This window comes from Schistocerca nitens, chromosome 2 (genome assembly GCF_023898315.1).
Source record: "Schistocerca nitens isolate TAMUIC-IGC-003100 chromosome 2, iqSchNite1.1, whole genome shotgun sequence".
NCBI lineage: Eukaryota > Metazoa > Arthropoda > Insecta > Orthoptera > Acrididae > Schistocerca > Schistocerca nitens.
In genome coordinates this window covers 591,506,078-591,529,239 of record NC_064615.1, presented here as the reverse complement: position 1 = coordinate 591,529,239, position 23,162 = coordinate 591,506,078, and the positions used below count along the sequence as shown (strand labels likewise).

At 43.0% G+C, this 23,162-nt stretch overlaps 1 protein-coding gene across 2 annotated transcripts in view; it reads left to right on the top strand.

The window, feature by feature from the left end:
• The window catches only part of LOC126236655 (SET domain-containing protein SmydA-8), a 319,934-nt gene that overhangs the window by 275,293 nt on the left and 21,479 nt on the right, over window positions 1-23,162 (top strand). Inside the window, exon 7 of one of the 2 annotated variants that reach the window (XM_049946120.1) lies at window positions 1,222-6,194. The exons of the other annotated variant lie outside the window; for it this stretch is intronic. Within the exon in view, the coding sequence (XP_049802077.1) occupies window positions 1,222-1,478 (257 nt within the window). The 3' untranslated portion in view covers window positions 1,479-6,194. Of the gene's footprint in view, window positions 1-1,221; window positions 6,195-23,162 lie in introns of those variants that run through there. 2 annotated transcript variants of the gene reach the window in all.

Below are 23,162 nucleotides of genomic sequence, written 5' to 3'. Positions count from 1 at the left end.
GTCCACGCCCGTCAGCACTTAACTTCGGTGATCTCACGGGAACCTGTGTACCCACTGCGGCAAGGCTGTTGCAAAAATTTCAAATAGGAACCTCCATTTTTTATTGCAGAAACAGATTCTATGTAAAAAACTACGTACATTTTGTCTTAAACATTTGTTTTGATTCTTGGTAGTTGGCGCTGTAATTCAAGAAAATCAAATGGTTCAAATGGCTCTGAGCACTATGGGACTCAACTTCTGAGGTCATCAGTCCCCTAGAACTTAGAACTACTTAAACCTAACCAACCTAAGGACATCACACACATCCATGCCCGAGGCAGGATTCGAACCTGCGACCGTAGCGGTCTCGCGGTTCCAGATTGTAGCGCCTAGAACCGCACGGACACTCCGGCCGGCTTCAAGAAAATCCATTTTCTCATTTTTGCGTGGAAAATGGTTACGGACAGATAAAAAATACTTATTTACTTCGTAAATTTTGATTCTCTAAAACTAAAACTCTCCCTCTTAATTAGCTAGTCAGATGATTTGTTTGATAATGAAAATTGTGTGGCCTCATGACCACGGAACAAACAAAATTTATCCGAATCTGCGGAAAAAATTAATATTTGGGTCAACATTTGTAAAACTCTAATACCTCTCTCTCAAACTCCACACTATGGGGAGAGAGGGAGAGTTTTAGTTTTAGCGAGTCAAAATTTACGAAGTAAATAAGTATTTTTTATTTATCCGTAACCATTTTCCACGCAAAAATGAGAACGGATTTTCTTGACTTAAAGCGCCAACTACCAAGAATCAAAACGAATGTTTAAGACAAAATGTACGTAGTTTTTTGTGTAGAATGTGATTCTGAAATAAAAAAACGGGGGTTCCGATTTGAAATTTTAAAGTTGCCTCCCACCCCACCCTCAAGGGGCCGGGGTGGCGGGCTAATTTTACCACCAGCAGATGTCCCTCTCGAAAATAATCAACTTTGGATCCTACACATTGTTTCGTGTGAAGCTTATTTTTCGAGTTCTTCTGGTTTGTCAACTTAAAATTTACACCCTGTGTACAGGACTCACCTGCACTTTATTCCAATAACTTGGTGCTTTGCACTGGGCGAGAGATTCAACATCTACAGGATTTTAAGCTCTTAATCTAGCCTTAATCTAGCCTCTTGGCAGCTGACTTAAAGCTCATGTGGCTGAGCGGTAATTAGCGACGCACCCTCGGTGTTTGCAGGCGTGGTGCTGTACGAGCTGCACGCGCCGCTGATGTACCTGGCGCGGCACAAGGAGGAGTTCGGCGAGATCGACTCTAAGGAGATGTGCCGGCGCATGGAGGAGGCGGCGGCGTGCCTGTCGGAGGCGGCGGCCATCCTGGCCCTGGAGGACGCGTCCACCAACGAGGCGGCCATGGGCCGCGCCGCCGCCGCCGGCCTGCTGCAGCTGCGCGCCTCGCTCGACCACATGCGCCAGCAGCACGCGCAGAGCCAGTAGCCCAGCTCCTGTCCCCAACCACTGCGGGTCTGTGTCTGCTGATCACAGTGCTCGCCAAATGACTGGACCACGATAAGAATGGGATTTTTACTGGTTCTAGCGAGGACACTACAATTGTTCTGTGCACTTCCTTTACACCGAACGCCATATGTTTACGTAATAGTCTAGTTGCATTCACAGGTGTTATAATACTCCCTACCAGTGGCCTTGATGGCAGCGGTGAATCGCAGTTTATCTCTGACAGTCTCTTCTTCGGAACTATTCCCACCTATACCAGTTCATCGCACGGTGGCATCTGTGTTCCTAGAATTCGCATCCTTTTACTTCTGTGGTCCGATGTTTCTCTCGTCGTCATGAAAAGCCGTCATCAACCCGAAGGTTAGATTGAGTCGTGAGTGCTCTACTAGGCGTCGTCCTGACTTCGCAACTTTCGAACTTAATTATCCAGCCAGTTACAGGAGGACTTACACTTTGAGGTGGCCCAGAACCACAGTGCAGCTTCCCATTTCTGACGTCAGCTAATGATCGTCAGAAGTGGGAAAAACGATAAGTCCTACAACCTATTGGCGATCTGTAGTGCGGCTATTACTCACTTAGCGAGCCACCTTGCTCCATGACGTAGCTTAAGCCTGAAATAGGAAATAAGTCTTTTACACCACTGTTTGTGTTTGCTGTAACATTTTTTTCTGTGTCTCCGTCCTGTGGTTCTGAGGTAGCCAGCCTAGTATTTACCTAGAAAGGCGTGAGAAGAAATAAGAAACGATAGTCGGGGCGATCATTACACCAAACTAACGGTGTTCATCGGCTCTCCGTTTGTTTTTACGTCTGCCTCATTTCCCTACTTCACAACATTGCGCGCTATTCATTATCCTAAGTTAATACGTTTCAGTATTGCCGAACAACTATGTCATGTAAATAGTGTCTTCCACGAGGCCCAAGAGAGGACATTTGGTCGCTCTCCCAATAGCGTCAAATCGTGCTTCCGACTGGATTTCGGCTATTTTGCAAAACCTCAAGTCGTGAGGACTCTATACGTGTGACGAGCAAAAAGGGCAATTCAATCCACCGTCTGCAACTATACTACGCGAGCCAACTTGCGGCGTGTGGCGGAGGGTACAGCTGCTACCACCCACATACCCTGTTCCATTCACAAAAGGTGCAAGGGTACGTCGACCCTCGGCGCATGAGCTCTAATTTCTGTTTTTCTTCGACGTGGTCGTTTCGCGAGATGTGTATGGCAGGGAGTAAAATGGTGCCTGAGTGTTCTTGGAACGTGTGCTCTCGGAATTTTAACAGTAAATTGCTCCGTGACTCACAGTGCTTCTCTTGTGGCGTCTGCCACCGGAGTTCTGTGAGCACCTCCGTAAAGCCGTCGGCACGCGGACCGTGCATCCGAACGTAGAGCGTTGAGCGTGCCGAGTTTCTGACGGCACAGCGTGGAATAGCACGTTCGGGAGTCTTTCCGTTTCTGAGCACCAGCAAATTGAGAATCACTGGAAAACCCGTTGTTAACTGTGTGATGCGTTCGAATAAAATAATGAGAAACATCATATTCGTGGCAAAAGAACTATTGTAACTTGTGTATTATGAGAGTAGGCTATTTGAAGGCAGCGACACACTGAAAATCCACCCAAAACGTCTTGGTGCAATTTGTTATAATTAAATTTCAATTAGTAACATATCTAAGATTTTCAGCAAGGCGTATCATGACATAATTAGATGCTTAGGTTGTGATGTTGGTTTAGCGTAATGAGTAGAGCCACTGAGTACTGGAGACTTTTATGGTGGGGCAGTGGTTCGCGTATTGACTCTTCTAAATTTTTTTTCCCAACATTCGCGTTTTTATTAGGTTCTGATACTTTATTATTAGCTTAATATAAGCATAAACTATAATGTTTGATGTTATGTAAATATAAGTTCACCTTTTTTTAGGATTGGATTGGCTTAAGCTACAGGACAGCTTGTGCTACTTGTATAAAGATATTTTGCTCCTTTTTCTTTTACGCCTCGTAATTCACATGTTGCAAAGATTCTGCTGCTGCGTAGGAATAGTGATCAAGTAAGACTGACCTTGGCGTTTTACTAAAATGTGGGAATGATGAAATAATGTTTATCTTACGCGGAGAAGTATTCCAAATTTGTAATGCACTGTTTGTAATGGAACTTTTATAAGTCTGTGTCCTTATTAATTGGACATGTTACTTTCCTTTTCGTGGACGATGGAGGAAATGTGCGTTTTAATAGAGCTAGCGTGGGAATTTTAAGCGCGCCCGTTAAGTAAACAGTGTGATTACGAACTAGAAGCATCCCCTAACTACCGCTGGAGTGCGTTGCGATCGCGTATACCCTGTTGGGGCCCACGTACCGTATGCACAAGTAGCATCGTTTCTGAGCGTTCAGCAGCACGTTGAACTTGGCACGCTCAACGTTAACGTTCGACAGCACGGTCCGTGTGCCGACGGCTTAAGGCTCTCGCGCTTTCTGAATGAACGTGTGGCGGAACGTGCCACTCTTCTTTGGAATTTCTCCATTAATCCTACGTCATAACAGTCGCTGAATGATGTGCAATATTCAAGAATCTTTCGAACGAGTTTGTAATCAAACGGTAATGTATCTCTCCATAAGTGCAATACATTACTCTCAAGGTCAGCTATCAAGCAATGCACCAATCATAGGTGTACTTCCGATCCTCCTGCAATTCGCTACTCTCTTCTGGCGTTACAACCTTCCCACTGTCAACAACATCGTCAGCAAACTGCCTTACGGCGCTTTCAGCACCATACATTAAATGCATACGTATATAACATACCATCTGTTTACCCCCTCTAAGATACTTAACAGCTACCGGTTTCGTCCCTGAACGAATCTCGCGTAGCAATCCTGTTATTTGTTAGCAGGTGGAACATGTAGCTATTAGCCGATCGATGAACGGAGCGTGTAGAATTATGTGCTACTGACTGTATTCATGAAAAGCGATAAATAATTACACTGAGATGCATATCGCGCTGTGTGTTCTTACAGCCGGCGCGATGGTGAGGACTATGTGGCGACGCATAATCTTCCCGTCAAGAATGGACGCTACGAGATATTTCAAAGAAGGCAGCTCATTTACGGATCCACCGTTCATCCTCCAACAGATTTCTCATACTGCTTAAAATCTGTTGGTGAATGTCACTGAAGTACTTTTGTTTACTTACGGAGTCTGACACGACCGTATTTCATCAGCCACACTTGCGCCAGCGATTTAAACTATTTTCATTCAATCATGACGCCATATTATAGATAATCGAAATGCAACGAACAATAAGCTTTAAGAAATTATTAATGTATAGTTTTGTGGATAGCGTAAGAAACTGGATGAGTCTAGGGTGCTGAATGATCACCGCACGTACATGTTTAAGGTTTTCACGGGTATAAATTGATAAAAGTCTTCCCGAAATTACAGGCGCACCCATACAATGACGAAATATTGAGGAACAATCTTGTAGCTATCTCCGTCACCTTCCTTGTACTCTCTGAGCTTTTTCTCCTTTCCCAATTAGCTCCTCCTCCCTTCTTCGTTGCCTCCTTGCGATGAAGAGAAGACAGATGCTCAGCACTGAATTTCTAGCAATATATGTAACATCAAGGTTATGAAGCACACATATGCATTAGTTATTATAGGCAGAGATAACGAGTGCCAACTGAGGCTTTACTGCAATGTTTTCTCCACGATCTGCAGAAGTCGTCAAGACTTCACAGATATGTCGCGACATTTTGTCGAGCGTACTTGGCAGCAGTCCAGATAAAGGCAAGCTCTTCTTTAATACTGCAGTTTTATATTTACATCTTGAGGTAGCCCGACGAGACATTTTATAACAGCACATCCCTTTGTAGTGGCGCCAAATCGACAAAATGCACTAGCTGATGTCTAGTATCGTGCAGAAACCTTCCAGAAACGATGTCAAAAGAGACTTTCATGTTCAGTAAGTTAAAGCTCAGCTAGCCTCACAGTAGACGAAGTGCACCTGCCGATGCTTGTCTCAGAATTTCGACTCCCTTTGAGCGTCGACTAGCGTTGAGTGCAATGCAGATCTCGCACAGCGAGTCACTAAACATGTCAGGAGTGGCTCATTTAGCTAAGACTGGTGTCGCAGTTTGAAACACTCGTTTAAAAGCATTCAGACTTCTTTGGAAAATATCTCTGATACTGGGATAATCATTACCGCATTCGCATTTAGGTAATGCTGTCTACGGCACAGTCAGCCAGTCCTCTGTGATCAGTTTAGTTAAGATTGCTCTCAGTTGAGAAATATTCGATGTTCAATGCAAGCCCACAGTAGGAACTGAGTGTTGTTCCTTGCATTATTGACTCGAAATAATTATCGTCAATGTTCTGCAACTCTGTAGTTCTCATGCTGTAATCCGTTAGTTTTGCACGGTAACAGAAAATATCTGTTAATATAGATGACGGTATTAGATCACTATGAATGCCTTTTCATTGTGGAACTTCGTGCAGTCTTCCTCGCTACCCACTCTAAGCATAATGTGATGACTAAAAAAGACAAGTAGCTTGTAGTAGTAAGACAAAGAACGCTCTGATGTAACTGTAATGAGATTGTTGTTTCGAGTATTCCTCGAATTGTTCACAGATTTTCTAATTTTAGTTTGTAACAAGTGGTTTCACATTTATTTTACTTTTTTATTTTATATTAATTATTTTCGTTACTTATTTATTTCGAGTTGTTAAATAAATACTTTCAAAATTTGTGTTCGTTTTTTCTGTTATGTTTCTCTTTTTTAAACTACCTTATATGGGTCATTCGTTTGTAGCAACATAAACTCTTGATGCTCGGTAACTGTCACGATAGTTCATATCTACGTAAATCAGGAACGACATCTAGACGTAAATGTGCGCTCATTGTACGCAGTTAAAATTACCCCTGTGCTGAAGAAAGTCTTAAGTGATATAAAGTAGCTCTTAACTCCATATGCATCAACAGCAACCAAAATATCCTCAAAGGTGGTAAATATGCTGCAATGCGATAAGCATTTGCTATGACAAGAGTGTAATGCGACGCGTAGGCAGCCATACTGCCTTCTTAGCGTCCGAGGTGTCAGAAGTACAAAATTTGAGGAATGTGAATATTGTTTTATTATGAATTAATCTTCCACCTTCACTAGTTATCTGAAGGATAACCTGCAAGGAGCTTCTAAAATGCTCGTGTAACTGACCGATGCCCGAACAACTTGTATTCAAATGAGTGGGCGTGTATATGAGTAGAAACCTGTGGAAAAGCTCCACGTAGCGCCGAACATACAAAGATGAAGCCGATTTGGTTTCTTCGGCCAGTCGAAAGTAACAAGTGTGATGACTCTTGTCATCCCGAAAGAATCATTAATTTTCTTGCAAATGGAGAAAAACGAAGACGGCGACACATCGGATGTTGGTGAATGTATAAAGTATATTCCACGGGGAGAAAATTGACTGGTTCAGACACTGTCCAGACGTACAGGATTAGGTTGAATATGTCACGTTACTGTCCATTGTCAACAGACAGAACGGGAGACACCACTGAGGAAGTGCGACAGACGTTGAGACTGTCGTCTCTATCTCATATCGCAAAACTTGACGATTGACAAGTGCAATGTTAATGCCTTATTCATAAAGATTTGGGTAAGAGGAAGTTTTGATTCTGGTTCGTTTTGCACAGATTGACTGACGGTTAGAAGGTAATGTGGATGTAAAGTCCTGGTGTTGCCTTTGAGACGTGTGTCCGAGAGCCGTGTTTTGTACAAAGTGTCGTCAGTTAGTACCACTGCATCAACACAGATATTCCGCAAGCCTCAGTGAATGGTGGACGGTACTTCTAACCAGTATCAGCGCTGTTCTCGTAGCCGGTTTAAGGCCCAAGACTCACAAGACGCCGCTGGGGGCGTCACGCTGAGAAAAAAAAGGGATGGGCCCCCTCCACGCCCACACCAACATGGTGACCAAGCCAAAAGTTGTACTGTGCCCTCCGTCAACATTTTAGTTATCTAATAGGTGGATCACAGGATGCTGGGCTGTGATGCTATCCGTGCGTCTGGGTAAGACTACGCATTAACACGGTCCATCACGTGATAGATAGTGGACGAAACGCGAATGAGGGTAGCAATTTGAAGAGCAGAGGGAAAAAAGTGCCAAGGCTCGTGCCGTGGGAAAAAACCTCTGCGACAGTGGGATGGGTAGTAAGAGCAACAGTGGCTTACTAGCTGCGATAGTTCATGCCAGGTTGGGTTTGTTAGTGTGGGTATCATGCATCATTACCGTGGCAGGCGATCCTTAACGAGATGTACTGTGGTCCTAGCATCCCGGTTCGCTGCAGCCGCTACATTCCTGGAACAATCAGGATCGTTATATATTAATGGGAGATCGGCCACAGATCATCTCACTGTGTAGGGGGCGTGTGTAGCTTGTCTGCATGTAGTGTACGGTACGGCTTCCCTGCGTGGTGCCAGTTATTCGGCAAGTGTATTCCAACTGGATATCCAGTAATGGTGGCTGATTAACAGGGGCTCACCTGTACCGTTGTGTTTGCGTGTACTTGACCATAGATGTTAGGTACTTGAAAGTATGTCTTTTGGTCTTTTATGTTTCCATCTACGGTTGTGGTCGTAGTTCCCCAGATTCAGAATGAACGGGTTCTGCGAATGTCTGGAGTTTCTGTATAGTCTTGTGGTAAGTTTTTGGATTACCTCCGTGAGAGTCTCAAGTCGGTATTTCCGGTGAAAGGGGCGCCAGAGACTCCACAGCTGTAAGATTTCTATTCAGGACGTGTTACAATTATTAGCAGCAGCCGCTTGGGACACCACCATGAGAGGGGCACCCAAGCGCAAGATTTGTATACAGTGCATATCACAGGTACTAACGAAAACTGATGCAGGCAAACCTGTACGAGGAAAAGACGGGGAGGTGCCAAGTGATAAGTCGCTTGTGTAGAAAAATGTTCTTGGATCGGCCCTGGACGTTCTGTTTCATACGTGTACTGTGCGAGGCAAAAGTCACTCTCTATACGCCGCTGCATGCGCCCCAACTGCTCTTGCCTTATTCTCGTGATCCTTAACGAGATGTAGTGTGGTCCTACCATAATGGTCACACGATCTTCATCGAATACAGGTTTGCTAAATTTACCCAACAGGGTTTCGGGAAAATTACGTAATCTTTCTTCCAAGGATCCCAGTATAAAATCCCCGAGCATCCCTGATACACTTTCACATAGGCTGCAGTGGCCTGTTACGGCTGAGCAGCGTGCCCCTCACTCGTCCGATGTCAGCTGTCATATCTACTTGAATGGGACTTCAAACGCTGGAACGGTACTCTTATAACAGGTCTTAATAACATCCCCTGTGCGATTTCCTTTGCAGATTCACTGCACTTCCACAGAACCCTTCCAACATATCTGAGAGCTCCATTCGCCTTCCATAACACTGATTTTACGTCATCGTACCATTTCATATTGCTTCTTAGTATTACCCCTAAATTCTTATACCATCTTACGTATTCGTGATGTTCACCACTAATCTTGTAATCGGATGCTAACGGTTCACTATCTCTGTTATAGGTATTGTCTTGCATTTATCCTCATTTAGAAAGAGCTACCATACATTACACAAACTGAATATTTTGTCAAGTCGTTTGCATTTCCATGTGATCGTCAAATTATAGCCTCTTCGGCGAGCAGTCTTATATATGCTGAAACTTCCTGAGAGATTAAAACTACGAAGGTGAGTCAAATGAAAACCTTAAATTTGTAATAACAAATAGAAATTTCGCGCCGTTGTCCTGTAAGTTGGTAAGCGTGCTACAAACAGCGTGCAGAATGGCCTGTAGGTGGCAGCCTAGTGTAGATGCACACATACTGTCGCAGTATCAGTATAAAGATGGCCGCTCCACATGCTACTTGCACCAAGGAAGAACAGCGTTCTGTTATTCGGTTTTTGCGTAGTGAAGGTGTGAAACCTATTGAAATTCATCGACGAATGAAGGTTCAGTAGGTGATGTATGTTTGTCACAGCAACAAGTCTACGAATGGAGTAGGAAGTTCGCAAATGGCGTGACTTCAGTGGAAGATGCTCCTCGTCCAGGTCAGGCACAACAACTTGTGACTCCACAGAACATTGCAGCAGTTGAAGCCACAGTGAAGGAAAACCGCCGAGTGACACTGAATGACATTGCAGCATGTTTACAGATTAGTCATTTGTCAGCACACCACATTGTGCATGATGTGCTCCAGTTTCACAAAGTGTCTGCAAGATAGGTGCCACGGCAGCTAACTCCTGAAATGAGAGAACGACGTGTTGATGCTTGTGAAGAACTTCTTCAGCGCTTTGAACGAGAAAGTGATGGCTTCCTTGCAAGAATCGTTACTGGGGACGAAACCTGGGTTTACTTCCACCAACCGGAAACGAAGAGAGCGAGCAAGGAATGGCGCCATTCCTCATCACCAAAACCAAAGAAGTTTCGAACAGAACCATCAGCAGGGAAGGTTATGGTGACTCTCTTTTGGGACGAAAAATGCTTCATTTTGGAGCATTACATGCCTGGAGGGACCACTGTCACCAGTGCATTATACACAGATCTCCTAAAAATCATCTGCGGCCTGCAATCAAATCAAAGCGACGTGGATTGTCGTTAGCAGGTGTCCTTTTGCAGCATGACAATTCAAGGCCCCACACTGCCCGTAAAACAGTTGCAACAATCACAGACCTGCATTTTGAGTGTCTTCCTCGTCCACCATACTCACCAGACCTTGCCCCAAGTGATTTCCATATGTTTGGACCACTCAAAGACGCAATGGGAGGAAAGAAGTTCCGTCCTGATGAAGAGGTACGCCACGCGGTGCATGAGTGGTTGTGTGGACTACCAAAAGAACTTTCTTCTAAAGGGATTGATGCACTTTGTACGGGCTGGAGGACTTGCATTGACCGTGGGGAAGATTATGTTGAAAAGTGATACAGCTTTGTACCACTTCTGCACAATAAATAATATTTAAAAAAATATTTAAGGTTTTCATTTGACTCAACCTCGTATGTTGCGGACCAAGACTCGAAACTGGGACCTATGCGTTTCGCGGACGAGTGCTGTACCAACTGAACTCCCCAAACTCGACTTATAACCCCTCCTCACACCCATACATCAGCCAGCACTGCACACAGTTCTAATCTACCAGGAAATTTCACATGAGCACACAGTCCGCTACAGAGTAAGAAATTAATTATGGAATCTGATGTGCTACTGATCCGCCTGCGCGAAAGTTAAGGAGGAAAGTAACTTTCGCATGATGTGTCACTCACAAGTAATACAGCTGGCTGGAACTTGGACCATACACAGAAAGTACAGCTGCAGTATAATACTGAAGATAATTGAAAGAAATACATAATGAGACAAACAAAAACGACACTTTTATTCAAAGCCAATAATTACGCTGAAGTCACGCAATTCATGATGGACCACTGTACATTATAAAAGGCGGGACACGGTTCTTAATGGGGTGTGTGATGACCACGGACGTGCTCCCTTGTTGGCCACGAGGTTGGTGTGGACTTCCTATGGTAGGGCGCTCCACCAGAGCGGTTGAGTGCTGGTGGATGGTCGTCGGTGCGTGTGGACATGCTGCACAATCTTCCGAAAGTATCTCACACGTGCTCTACGGGATTTAAGTGAGGGGAACGGGCAAGACAGCCCATTCGCCGAATATTCTCTCCTTTCAAGAGCTCCTCCACGTCTGCTGTTCGATGCGGTCGCCGATTTTCATCCATAAAAATGAAGTCTGGTCCGAACGCATCCCTAAAAAGAAACACATGGGGAAGGAGACAGCACCACAATAATGTTGACCGGTGACTGTAGCGTGTTTTCATAGATTTGGAGATCAGTACGCCCATGCAGCTTTACGCCTCCGTATACCATAACACCTGGACCACGAAAACTGTGATGGTCGACAACGTTGGACGTACACTCTTATGGTGAGAAGTGGAAACACGTAATGCGTCCAGGAAGGCTAACACCAATATTTGATTTATGTCTTTTGTTTGCTATGTTTTATGATAGTTTTCATGGGTCGTCTCAGACGCCTGATAAGAGTGTTGAGGGTAAAAACAGATTTCTATGACAAACTCCAGAGCACATTAATTTGCAGTGAAGTGCACAAGTTTTCGTACCGTGCCATCACACGCAGAGGCACGGATATTTTAGCAGTTTTCCTCAGATAAATTGAGAAAAAATTGAACTTCTTGCGATACCACCTAAATTAGGTCAGTTATTCTTTGAAATTACAATGAAATAACTACGCTTAGCTGCATACAGCCGTTGATATATGTCAACAAGGACAGTTGAAAATGTTTGCCCCGACCGGGACTCGAACATGGGATCTCCTGCTGGCATTGTAGACGCTCTATCCAGCTGAGCAACCGCGGACACAGACGATAGTGCGACTGCAGGGACTTACCTCCGGCACACCTCCCGTGAGACCCACATTCCCAACTTATTGTCCCGCACTATATCCCTAGTGCCCGTGCCCATTATACTCATTACTCGCGGATTTTTGACGATTCCCGTAAGAGTTCGGGCACTGTTTATGCATCCGCACAGAAGAAGATGGTCAAATGGCCGATGAGCCTTAACTACTCTCTGGATGATAAATTTTGCGCAGTCACTTACTATATATATATATATATATATATATATATATATATATATATATATATATATATATATATATATATATATTCTTTATCGAAGTCCCTGGGTGCCCATAATCAACCACGTGTCAGACTGGTTAGTCTCCAGTAAGTGACTGCGCAAAATTTATCATCCCGAGAGTAACGTGAAGACAACGTGGATTTACATGCTGGATAAATACGTTACATTATGTGTTAAATGTACATCAACATATATTGGCCAAATCAACAAACCAGTTTGATGCGGGTAAGGGAACTCCAAAGACGTATCTACGTCTCTTCACGAGACGACGACGACGATGAGGTCCCATACTCCGAGGAGCGTAGGGGACGATGCGGGAGACCCGCACCGCTGCACTAGACAGGGTCCTAGTGCAGGTGGTTCGCCATTGCATTCCTCCGACCGTAATGGGGATGAATGATGATGATTAAGACGACACAACACCCAGTCATCTGGAGGCAGGAAAAATCCCTGACCCGCCGGGAATCGAACCCGGAACCCCGCGCGCGGGAAGCGAGAACGCTACCGCAAGACCACGAGCTTGACTGATTTAAATGCATCTTCGGGTTCTTCACGCCCTTCTACGAATAGGATCTCTGGTTTCCACTATGAAATTTCACTGAGTTTTACTACAAGGAATATATCTCATGCACACCCTATACGAAACGCCGGCTGCGACACCGCACCAGCCTTCAGAGCGACATGCACTGTTGTTGGAAACATTTTCTAAGTCCCCTTATATGTCTTGAAATGATCGTAAAGATGGAGCGATATACCCCTACCTTCTCCCACATCGACTTTGTCCGTAACTGCTCTATGAGAATTCCACGTAATAACGCAGCTAAAACTCAAGAACGAGGTCGGTTTGACTCAAGGAACAGGCGAGATATTGTGAACGTCATAGAATTACTTTCTGGGGCACGTGCCATATTATGCAGTCGCACTCAGACATGCCTGTCACAAAAAGATATCCGCGAATTTTTTTTTCAGATAGCCAAGAATGTGAGTTACGCAGCTAACAAGCTGAATCCCTTGGAGGGGGGCGAGCCTCATTAACATTTGAACACTAAAGCATCTGATGTCGAGTTCCCTAAACGATATCACCAATGCTGTCAAGGTGATGAGTAATTTCGACAACAGTCCGGAGCGTTTCGACTTGGATATCCACTCTACGTTCCAGATCTTTCGTTTTGTGGTTTTCGAAAAACTGACGAAGGAATTGAGTGCAAACATTCGCGGTATCGGTCCGCGCCGGATTAATGGTTATGCGAAAGATGTGGTATACCTAACCGTATACGGCTCACAACCGAGCAGCGAGCGAATAAATGATTTGAATGAAGCGCTAATAGCAACACGATTACGCACTCAGCATTAACGGATAACGAACATTTTCGTGTGTGAATTAAAAGAGACTCCGATGAAAGCTAGCGTAGGAAGCTTTGTGCTTTATTGTGCTTTAACTGACTGTCAAACTACTAACAGATGCAAGCGAAATATTATTTGGGCTGGATTATTTCACGAGCATTCAGGAAATTCAATTAGAGAAAATACCTTCGTAATTTTGTTGGTCAAGGAACTCGACTGCTACGCAGATGTCGTCAATTGAAGAAGACAAACGGCTAAATCACATGGAAGAAATCCTTGAAACACAGTAAAATTTCAGATAGATTATATAAACGTAAAACAAAGATTTCGAACCCAGATTTTTCAGCGCAAAACATTTTCTGTTGTTGGTGCGATTTCTAACAATAATTTATTTCTTCACTTAAAACTTGCGGGCTGATAGACCGTGGTCTATGTATAAAACTCTCCCCTGGCGTTTCGTCTCCGACTGCGGGAGTCGTCCTCCGAGGTAAAGCGGCGAGGATGTCTCCCGCAGTCGAGAAGAAACGTCAGGAGAGTTTTATACATAGACCACGGTCTATTATCCCGGAATTTTTAAGTGAAAGCAATACCGGTCGTGAAAGCCTACATCGTATGATCAATAATTTATTTGTTACGAATTGCAGATTAAAATTTAAGATATTATACAAAGGTAGGAAATCAAGAAGAGGAACCTGGGTATGTGAAAGAACCACAAGTTGCTGAGAGTTTCAGAGGGAGCATTAGGCAACGATTTGCCCATACAGGGGGAGGAGCACAATGGAAAACGAATCGGTAGTTTTAAGAGATGAAGTAGTTAAGGCAACAGAGGATCATTATAGGCAAGAAGACAAGGCCTAATAGAAATCCTGGAATAACATAGGAAATATTGAATTAACAAAAAGTGCAGAACGTCTGAACAGGAAAGGTAAGAGGAGAAATGCAAGGCTGTAGGAACACGCATGGTTAGGGAAAAGATAGATGCCTCCAATAAGGAAATTAAAGATATTTTTTGAAAGATGGAGAAGCAGCTGTATGAACATAAAAAGTCAGATGGCATTCTCGTATTAACAGAAGAAGCGACAGTCGAAAAATTGGGCGCAGTGTGCAGAAGGCAATCAAGGGGAAGGAATTTGAGGCAGTATTATAGGAAGGGAAGAGCAAGTAGATGAAGATGGGATCGAATGTATGATTTGCGAAAATAATTTAACATAACACTGAAAGACCTAAGAGGAAACCAGGCCCCAAGACTAGACGACGTTCCTTTGGAATTATTGAGATCCTTGGGAGAGCCAGCCGCGACAAGAGAATTCCACCCGGTGTACAAGTCATGTGAGACTGGCGACATACCTTCAGCATTCAAGAAGAATGGAATATTTGCAATGAAGTCAGGTGCTGTGATTTCCGAGGTATCAGTTTAATAAATCATGTTCGCATTATACTGGTGCGAATTAATTACAGAGAACTGGAGAAACTGGTACTGTAGAAGGCGACCAGGAAAAGATCAGTATGGGATCCGGAGAAGTGTAGGTCCGCAACAGACAATGTTGAGTCTTCGACTGATCTGAGAGGATAGGTTGAACAAAGACACACTCTGAAATGAAAATTCGTTCTGTAAAGCAAACTTTTACGTTAATATCATTTGTAAAATTAAAAAAAGAATTTTACAATTTGACTCGAATAGACTCCTTGAAATTCAGAAGTCGTCAGGGATAAAATACAGAAAGAGAAAGGTTATTCACAAGTTGTATTGAAACCGTACTGCAGATACAAGAATCGAAGGCCACGATTGGGAAGCAGTAGCTGAGAAGAGAGTGAAACTGGGTTGTAGCGTAATTTTGATGTTATTCAATCTGCACAATGAGCACAGTAAAAGAAACCAAGAAGAAATTTGGAAAGTGAATTGAAGTTCGGTGACAAGAAATAAAAACTTGTAGGTCTACCTACGACATTTTAATTTTTTCAGAGACGGCAAAAGACTTGGAAGCTTAATTGAACAGTATGGATAATGTCTTCTAAATAATTCATAAGATGAACGTCAAGAGAAATAAATGAACGGTAGCGGAATGTAGTAGAATTAAAACGGGCAATATTGAGGGGATTAGATTAGATACTGAGACACTGAAAGCATTTCATCTACATCTACACCTACATGGATACTCTGCAAATCACATTTAAGTGCCGGGCAGAGGCTTCATCGAACCACCTTCAAAATTTTCTATTATTCCAATCTCGTATAGCGAGCAGAAAAAACGAGCACCTATATCTTTCGATACGAGGTCTGATTTCCCTTATTTTATCGTGGTGATCGTTTCTCCTTATGTAGGTCGGTGTCAAAAAAATATTTTCGCATTCGGAGGAGGAAGCTGGTGACTGGAATTTCGTGAGAAGATTCCGTGGCAACGAAAAACACCTTTCTTTTAATGATGTCCAGCCCAAATCCTGTATCATTTCTGTGACAATCTCTCCCATATTTCACGATAATACAAAACGTGCTGCCCTTCTTTGAACTTTTTCGATGTACTCCGTCAGTCCTATCTAGTAAGGATCCCACACTACACAGCAGTATTCTAAAAGAGGACGGACAAGCGTAATGTAGGTAGTCTCCTTAGTAGATCTGTTACATTCTCTAAGTGAATTGCCAATAAAACGCAGTCTTTGGTTAGCCTTCCACACAACATTTTCTATGTGTTCCTTCCAATTTCAGTTGTTCGTAATTGTAATTCCTAGGTATTTAGTTGAATTTACGGCCTTTAGATTTGACTGATTTATCGTGTAACCGAAGTTTAATGGATTCCTTTTAGCATTCATATGGATAACCTCACACTTTTCGTTATTTAGGGTCAACTGCTAATTTTCGCACCATTCAAATATCTTTTCTAAATCGTTTTGCAATTTGTTTTGATCTTCTGATGACTTTACTAGTCGATAAACGACAGCGTCATCTGCAAACATCCTAAGACGGCTGCTCAGATTGTCTCCCAAATCATTTCCATAGATAAGGAACAGCAAAGGGCCCATAACACTACCTTGGGGAACGCCAGAAATCACTTCTGCTTTAATCAATGACTTTCCATCAATTACTACGAACTGTGACCTCTCTGTCAGGAAATTACAAATCCAGTCACATAACTGAAACGATATTCCATAAGCACGAAATTTCACTACAAGCCGCTAGTGTTGTACAGTGTCAAAAGCCTTCTGGAAATCCAGAAATACGGAATCGATCTGAAATTCATTGTCAAAATGATTCAACACTTCATGCGAATAAAGAGCTAGTTGTGTTTCACAAGAACGATGTTTTATAAACCCATGTTGGCTGTGTGTCAATAGACCGTTTTCTTCGAGGTAATACATAATGTTCGAACTTAATATATGTTCCAGAACCCTGCTGTAGATCGACGTTAATGATACGGGTCTGTAATTTAGTGGATTACTCCTACTGCCTTCCTTGAATATTGGTGTGACCTGTGCAACTTTCCAGTGTTTAGGTACGGATCTTTCGTCGAGCGAACGCTTGTATATGATTGTTGAGTATGGAGCTGATGCATCAGCATACTCCGAAGGGAACCTAAGTCTGGACCAGAAGATTTTATTTTATTAAGTGATTTAAGTTGCTTCACTACTCCAATGATATTTACTTCTACGTCACTCATGTTGGCAGCTGTTCCTGATTCGAATTCTGGAATATTTACTTCGTCTTCTTTCGTGAAGGCATTTCGGAAGGCTGTGTACAGTAATTCTGCTTTGGCAGCACTGTCTTCGATATTATCTCCACTGCTTTCGCGCAGAGAAGGCTTCGATTGTTAAGCAGCAAAATAACTGATGATGGCCGAACTAAAGAGGATATAAAATGCGGACTTAGCAATAGCAAGAAAAAACATTCTGAGAATATAAAAAATATAAATTTAAATTATATGATGTATTTTCTAAACGTATTTGTCTGGAATGTAAACTTTTACAGAAATGAAACACTAACAATAAACAGTTTAATGGATGAGAATAGAACCTTTTGAAATGTGGGGCTACAGAAGAACGTTGAGTATTAAATGGGTATATCGATGAGGAGGTACTGCATCGAAGTGGAAAAAAAAAGAAATTTATTGCAGAATACATCCTAAAGGATCAAGGAATCGTCAATTTGTTAATGGAGGCAAGTGCTGAGGGTAAACATTGTAGAGGGAGAACAAGCCTTGAAGATTCTTCAATTGGATGTAAGTTGCAGTAATTATGCAAGGATGAAGACGTTTGCAGATGATAGACTAGCGCAAAGAGCTGCAGAAAACCGGTCTGGTGACAGCGACAAATAAAAATGAGTGAGTATGTCGGTTAAAGTTTCCGCCATGCAGATTTCTGTAATATTTCAATTGTTTTTATATCGTGATCTTGTTTCTTAAAATTTTTTAACATTCCCATTTAGCATCGCCACAGTTTAATTAGCGCTTCTAACGTGCCCAGTTAGTGAAACTTATGAATTAAACAGTGCTGCAAAGACATGAGTGGTGCAACCTTCAGGTGCGATATTAATATTACATGTTAAAGATTCTTACAAATCAGTTGGTCCTCTTGCATTCCAGTTGTGGCAGTAAACGGTCGTACTGTGCGCTCTAGCACTAGGCGACATATTATTACTGTGAAAAAGCACCTTTAGCACTTCAAATACACGATGCGATTGCATCAGTAAAGAGCAGAGATGGCCGGATGTTTCCTGTCAAGAAGAAATCGACGACAACGAGACAAGAGGTATAATTTTTATTAATGTCTACTGAAGTTCATGCACAATAGGAACCCTGAGCCCGCAAGAACGTGGAAGATGAGAAGATGTCTATCATCATTTTCATCAACTTTTATTAAGATATACGATTAGGTATACATCCATAGGCTTAAGCTTTTCACTTTGTGTAGCGTTTGATGTTTGAACGCCTAGTTCTCACCTATAGTTCTTAAACTACCACGAACAGTAGCACATCGCACGAGCTCACTGCTAACCACTTTCATGTCTGCGGTACGTTGCTTCTGGGTAAATATATTGCTTCTGTTTCACTTTCGCACTATAGTGTTCCCATTTCGTGTCGGTAACGCCTTGTTTTATGCAGGTACTCTATTACGTATTGTTTCATGAAATGACAGTAGTGACTGAGAATAGCTTCTCACGATTTTTGATGCCCATATTGACTCTAGAGCAGTGGTCGTCAAACTGTGGCCCGAATCAGGTATTCGTGCGGCCCGCGGTTCTCAATCGAATTTCATAATAACGTCTATCTATCAACTAACAGCCGAATACAGAAACTTCAACAACGTTAAGAGCTCCTTAAAGTGCAGTTTTCCTGCTCAGTAACAAACAATGGTAATTATGCTATAACATTTTAAGATGCGCTTAATTGTAAATTAGTTTGGTGAATTCGGCCGTGACTACGCAAAGACTGCCGCTTACCTCAGGGGCAGAGGGGTGAGCAGCGCGGCCACTGTGGGCTTAGAGGATGTGAGAAGGGGAATATTTCATTTTCTGTCTTCCAGACTGTCAACTCACGGGCGTGTGTGCTTCGTACCGATCACCTGTAAATTTCAAGCGGAAGTGACATGGATTCGTTAATGTTCATTATTATAGAGACGGTCACCTTCAAGTGCGGTACATATTTGTATCAATAAATACTAAATTACGTTAAGACTGTTATAATACAACGCAATGAACTGAAGAAAAGTGACATTCAAACCATTTAGTAAGCACGTATGACTATGTCTCACCCTGCATTATGAATTTAAATATGAGCACAAATAATGCTATTAATCAATTAATCGTCCGCTCACACAGGCAACATGACAATATCTCGTCAGGCAGGGACAGTGCCACAACCACAAGGACGCTGAGGATGGCACCAGTCTGAAACAGAGAACAATCGGCACTGCGTGTTCCGAGTGGTACCGACTTTCAACGATCAGCACTTGGGGACTGGCGCCCAACGAATCGAGCCCTTACTAAATCTGCTCTATAGGGCATACATACTAATTTATACAGGTTACCGATCAATAATAAGATCGGCGCATATGCGGCAGGAGGTGTCGCCCCTCGATATCGGTATTGGCTCCTAAGCAAAAAAGTTTGACGACCGCTGCTCTACAACATGGACACACTTGAAAATGGCTAAACAAGGTGTTTAAAAGTGTTTGCATCAAACATTTAGGGGGTATAGATCACATCATGGAGAACAACTCTTGTTGGAGATAAAAGGCTTGCTGACGCTTTCCGACGACGCTAAGTGTTCTTTTTGTAGGTTATGTCTCTGAGAGGCGGTCGGATTTAGACGCTCTGCGGTGTCCGCATGCAGTGTGTGCTGCCTGTAATTCAATCGGTTGCTCCGTATGAAAGGGGGTAGGCCTCCAAAATTGCAATGCCTGATTCGCTTCCAAAATATCTTTCTCCGTTTAGAGACACTCATTCTTAAGGTTTTCTGGTCGAAAATCGTTCTATCAGAGTGGGTAGTATGCAGCATACCGGATTAGTAGATGCTGTAAGTTCGGTGAAATCTCGTCGTCTCAGGTCCGTCGAACACAAAAGGACGTCTAGCATCACCGAGAACCGTTGGCAAAAATTCTGTCTCTAAAAAAAAGTTGATGACGTGACCCATGATTCCTAGACGTTTGGTGCAAAGACTTTGAAACACTGTGTAACCCGAAATAGGTGGGCATATACCCTGCGTGACCAGGAAGATTTCTTTATAAATATTACAGTCTGACTGAAGAAATAGTCTTTGATTTTTAAAAAAAAAGTGATAATAGTGGTGCCCATTGTGAACAAAACTGATGGCTAAAAGTTAAACTTGGACAAGAGACTCATCAGTGGTTAACGAGTTTTGCTATGTCGTAAGTAGAACAGCTAATGTGGAAGGTACAAGAAAGACATAATGACAATAATTGCCCAAGGAAAAATTGGATTTCTATAAAAAGAAACACTTGCAAACATTAAAAAAGCCCTGAGGCCAGAATAAAATTCAGGAAAAGCTTTCTTTAAGACTACAGGTATATTATGTACGCGGAACATGTCAAATGGGGAAGAGAAAAATAATACCTAATAAGGCACATGATGAACTGAAGAGACAGAATGGTTGACGCATATTAAGACATGAGTTGTTGCTCAAAACTGTAATTGAAGGGATGGTTAAAGGAAATAACTTAGTGGCAGGCCGTGGTGTGGAATACAGAGGAGGTCGTTGCTGGTGCGGGACGCAACAATTAATACGCCGTAATAACCGACAGGCGACAGGAATGGAGATTTGCGCGAAACCAACCTCAGGGTTCATGATCGAAATAACAGTCTCATTTCAAAGCACATAATCATTTGACGCAGAGTCGTAATTTTTGGTGAAATTCATCCTACGCTTATTGTGTAAAATGTTGTATAAAACTGGCACGATCAAACAAAATGTCTTCCCTAGCTTTTAATGGAATTTCTTCGAGTAAATCGCCTAGCTACTTTGCTCAGAATGTCGGCAAATAAGCAAAAAATAATCGCCTCGGAAGAAGATACTTTGTGCCGATTTCCAAAAAAGCTTCATTAAACTTTTATTTCTATTTCCGTCTTGATCGCTGTGATCTACAGATCAGCTAATCCGTGAGTACTACGATGACGCCGAACCCTTACTCTCTGAATGCAGTCCAGTTTGAAGGGCGACGTCTTTTTGTTGAACCAAAAATGGTTCAAATGGCTCTGAGCACTATGGGACTTAACTGCTTAGGTCATCAGTCGCCTAGAACTTAGAACTACTTAAACCTAACTAACCTAAGGACATCACACACATCCATGCCCCAGTCAGGAGTCGAACCTGCGACCGTAGCGGTCGCGCGGCTCCAGACTGTAGCGCCTAGAACCGCTCGGCCACTCCGGCCGGCCTTGTTGAACCATATAATATGATCCTCAGTTAGGTATTTTCTCTTGGTAAGCATGCGGAGAAATGTGCTCGAAAGTCTTTTTTCGGCGCGTTGACACTTACAGGAGCGACAAGTTTACCAGGTCCCGTCAACGTGAGATGGAACCACGTTGTCGAGCATCCATATTTCATTGTACGCTTCCTTCAGTCCGAACTTCACGCAGTTCTCCAGCGACGAGCTACACAACTATTGAACGAGTGGCTCAAATGAGGAACGCTTTCGGCTTGCGTTCGGCTGAAATCGGAAGTATGTCAGGTGACGTCCGTTGCTCGCTATTTTTGGGACGCTGTATTGGATTGATCGTATTTCGTTGTTTTCGTATTATAACTTGCGTGTTACGACAGCATGCCGTTTGAAGGCAACAGCGCACTTACGATTTATCACAAACACTTCACTCTATGCACCATTTATTTAATTAAATGCCAGTTAACGAAACATTAGCTGTAAAATACCTTAGGAGATTCTAAAATGAACAATAGTAATGTTTGCAGTTGTATGCGATTGCTGTGGTCATGTTGTCAGAGATGTGCAGTCGTGGAGTGGGAGGAAGTAGGTTTTAGGTTTGTATCTTCCCATTTGTAACACAGTCTGGTACTTCCTTATTCATGTAACACAAGTATATTATGCAGTGTCTGATGTTGTCTACATACGAGTATATGAGCGTTTTTTAATTTTGTGACTTCAGTCTAATTAAAAAGCGAAGACGAAACTGCCGCGAGTGGAACACCCAGAATTTACATTTTCTTCCTTCTTGTCACCAATATTTGACGTTTGTTTTCGAATACGTCGCGGTTTCCGGCGATGTCGTTAGGAACGAACCTAAGATCACACCTTATATTGCTGCAAGTGAAACGATCAGCAGTCGTATTTATGGTCTTGCTTAACACAAAAATTTTGCCGCGATCGAATCCTTAACAACACTTCCGTAAATTTGGTGGGCGAGACAAAGACGACACCACACAGTGAGCGAGGGACGTCACATGACCAATTTCGGATTCAGCCAAATCTCAGCCGCATGCTGTGGTACTTCGTCATTTCAATCGCTCATCACAACTGTAGGATGATTCGTCACTGCACGGCACATCATCCCACGGTCCAATAGTCACGTCGCGTCATTCCGCACACAGCCGTTTGACGTGTGTCTCAATAAGTCATTGCTTCACTGTCATAAACAAGTTTACGAATAACCTGCCGAACGGTAACAACGTCAGGACAACGTTTCCTGTAACAGACGGTGAGGGGCGTTTCGCCACGTTTCCACTTTATACAGAGTGTCACAAACCTTTAGGGGTAAAATAATTCGCACAAAAGGGGATATTGAACGGAGCGTTATGAGATTAGGAACCAGCGGTATGACATGTGGTATGAAGTCTTGAACGAACAATACGTGTGAGGAACGTGTCAATAAACTATTTGTTTCGTAGTATACAAGTCCTCGCCCCATTGACACGATGGTGCTGCCTTGGAAAACAACACTGAGTCGTCTGTGAGGTATCCTCGGTATTGTTTACCACTAAGATGGAACATTACTCGTTACAGCAACTTGCAGACGTGTATGATGCAGCAGGGTGCAGTGCCTGGAAAGTGAAACGAACGTACGGAGAAATTTTTTGAAGCCGGTGTCATCTTAATGGGAAGACATTACTACTCGTGGACAACAACGTAAGACAAAACCACAGAAGGCTGCGGGAGATTCT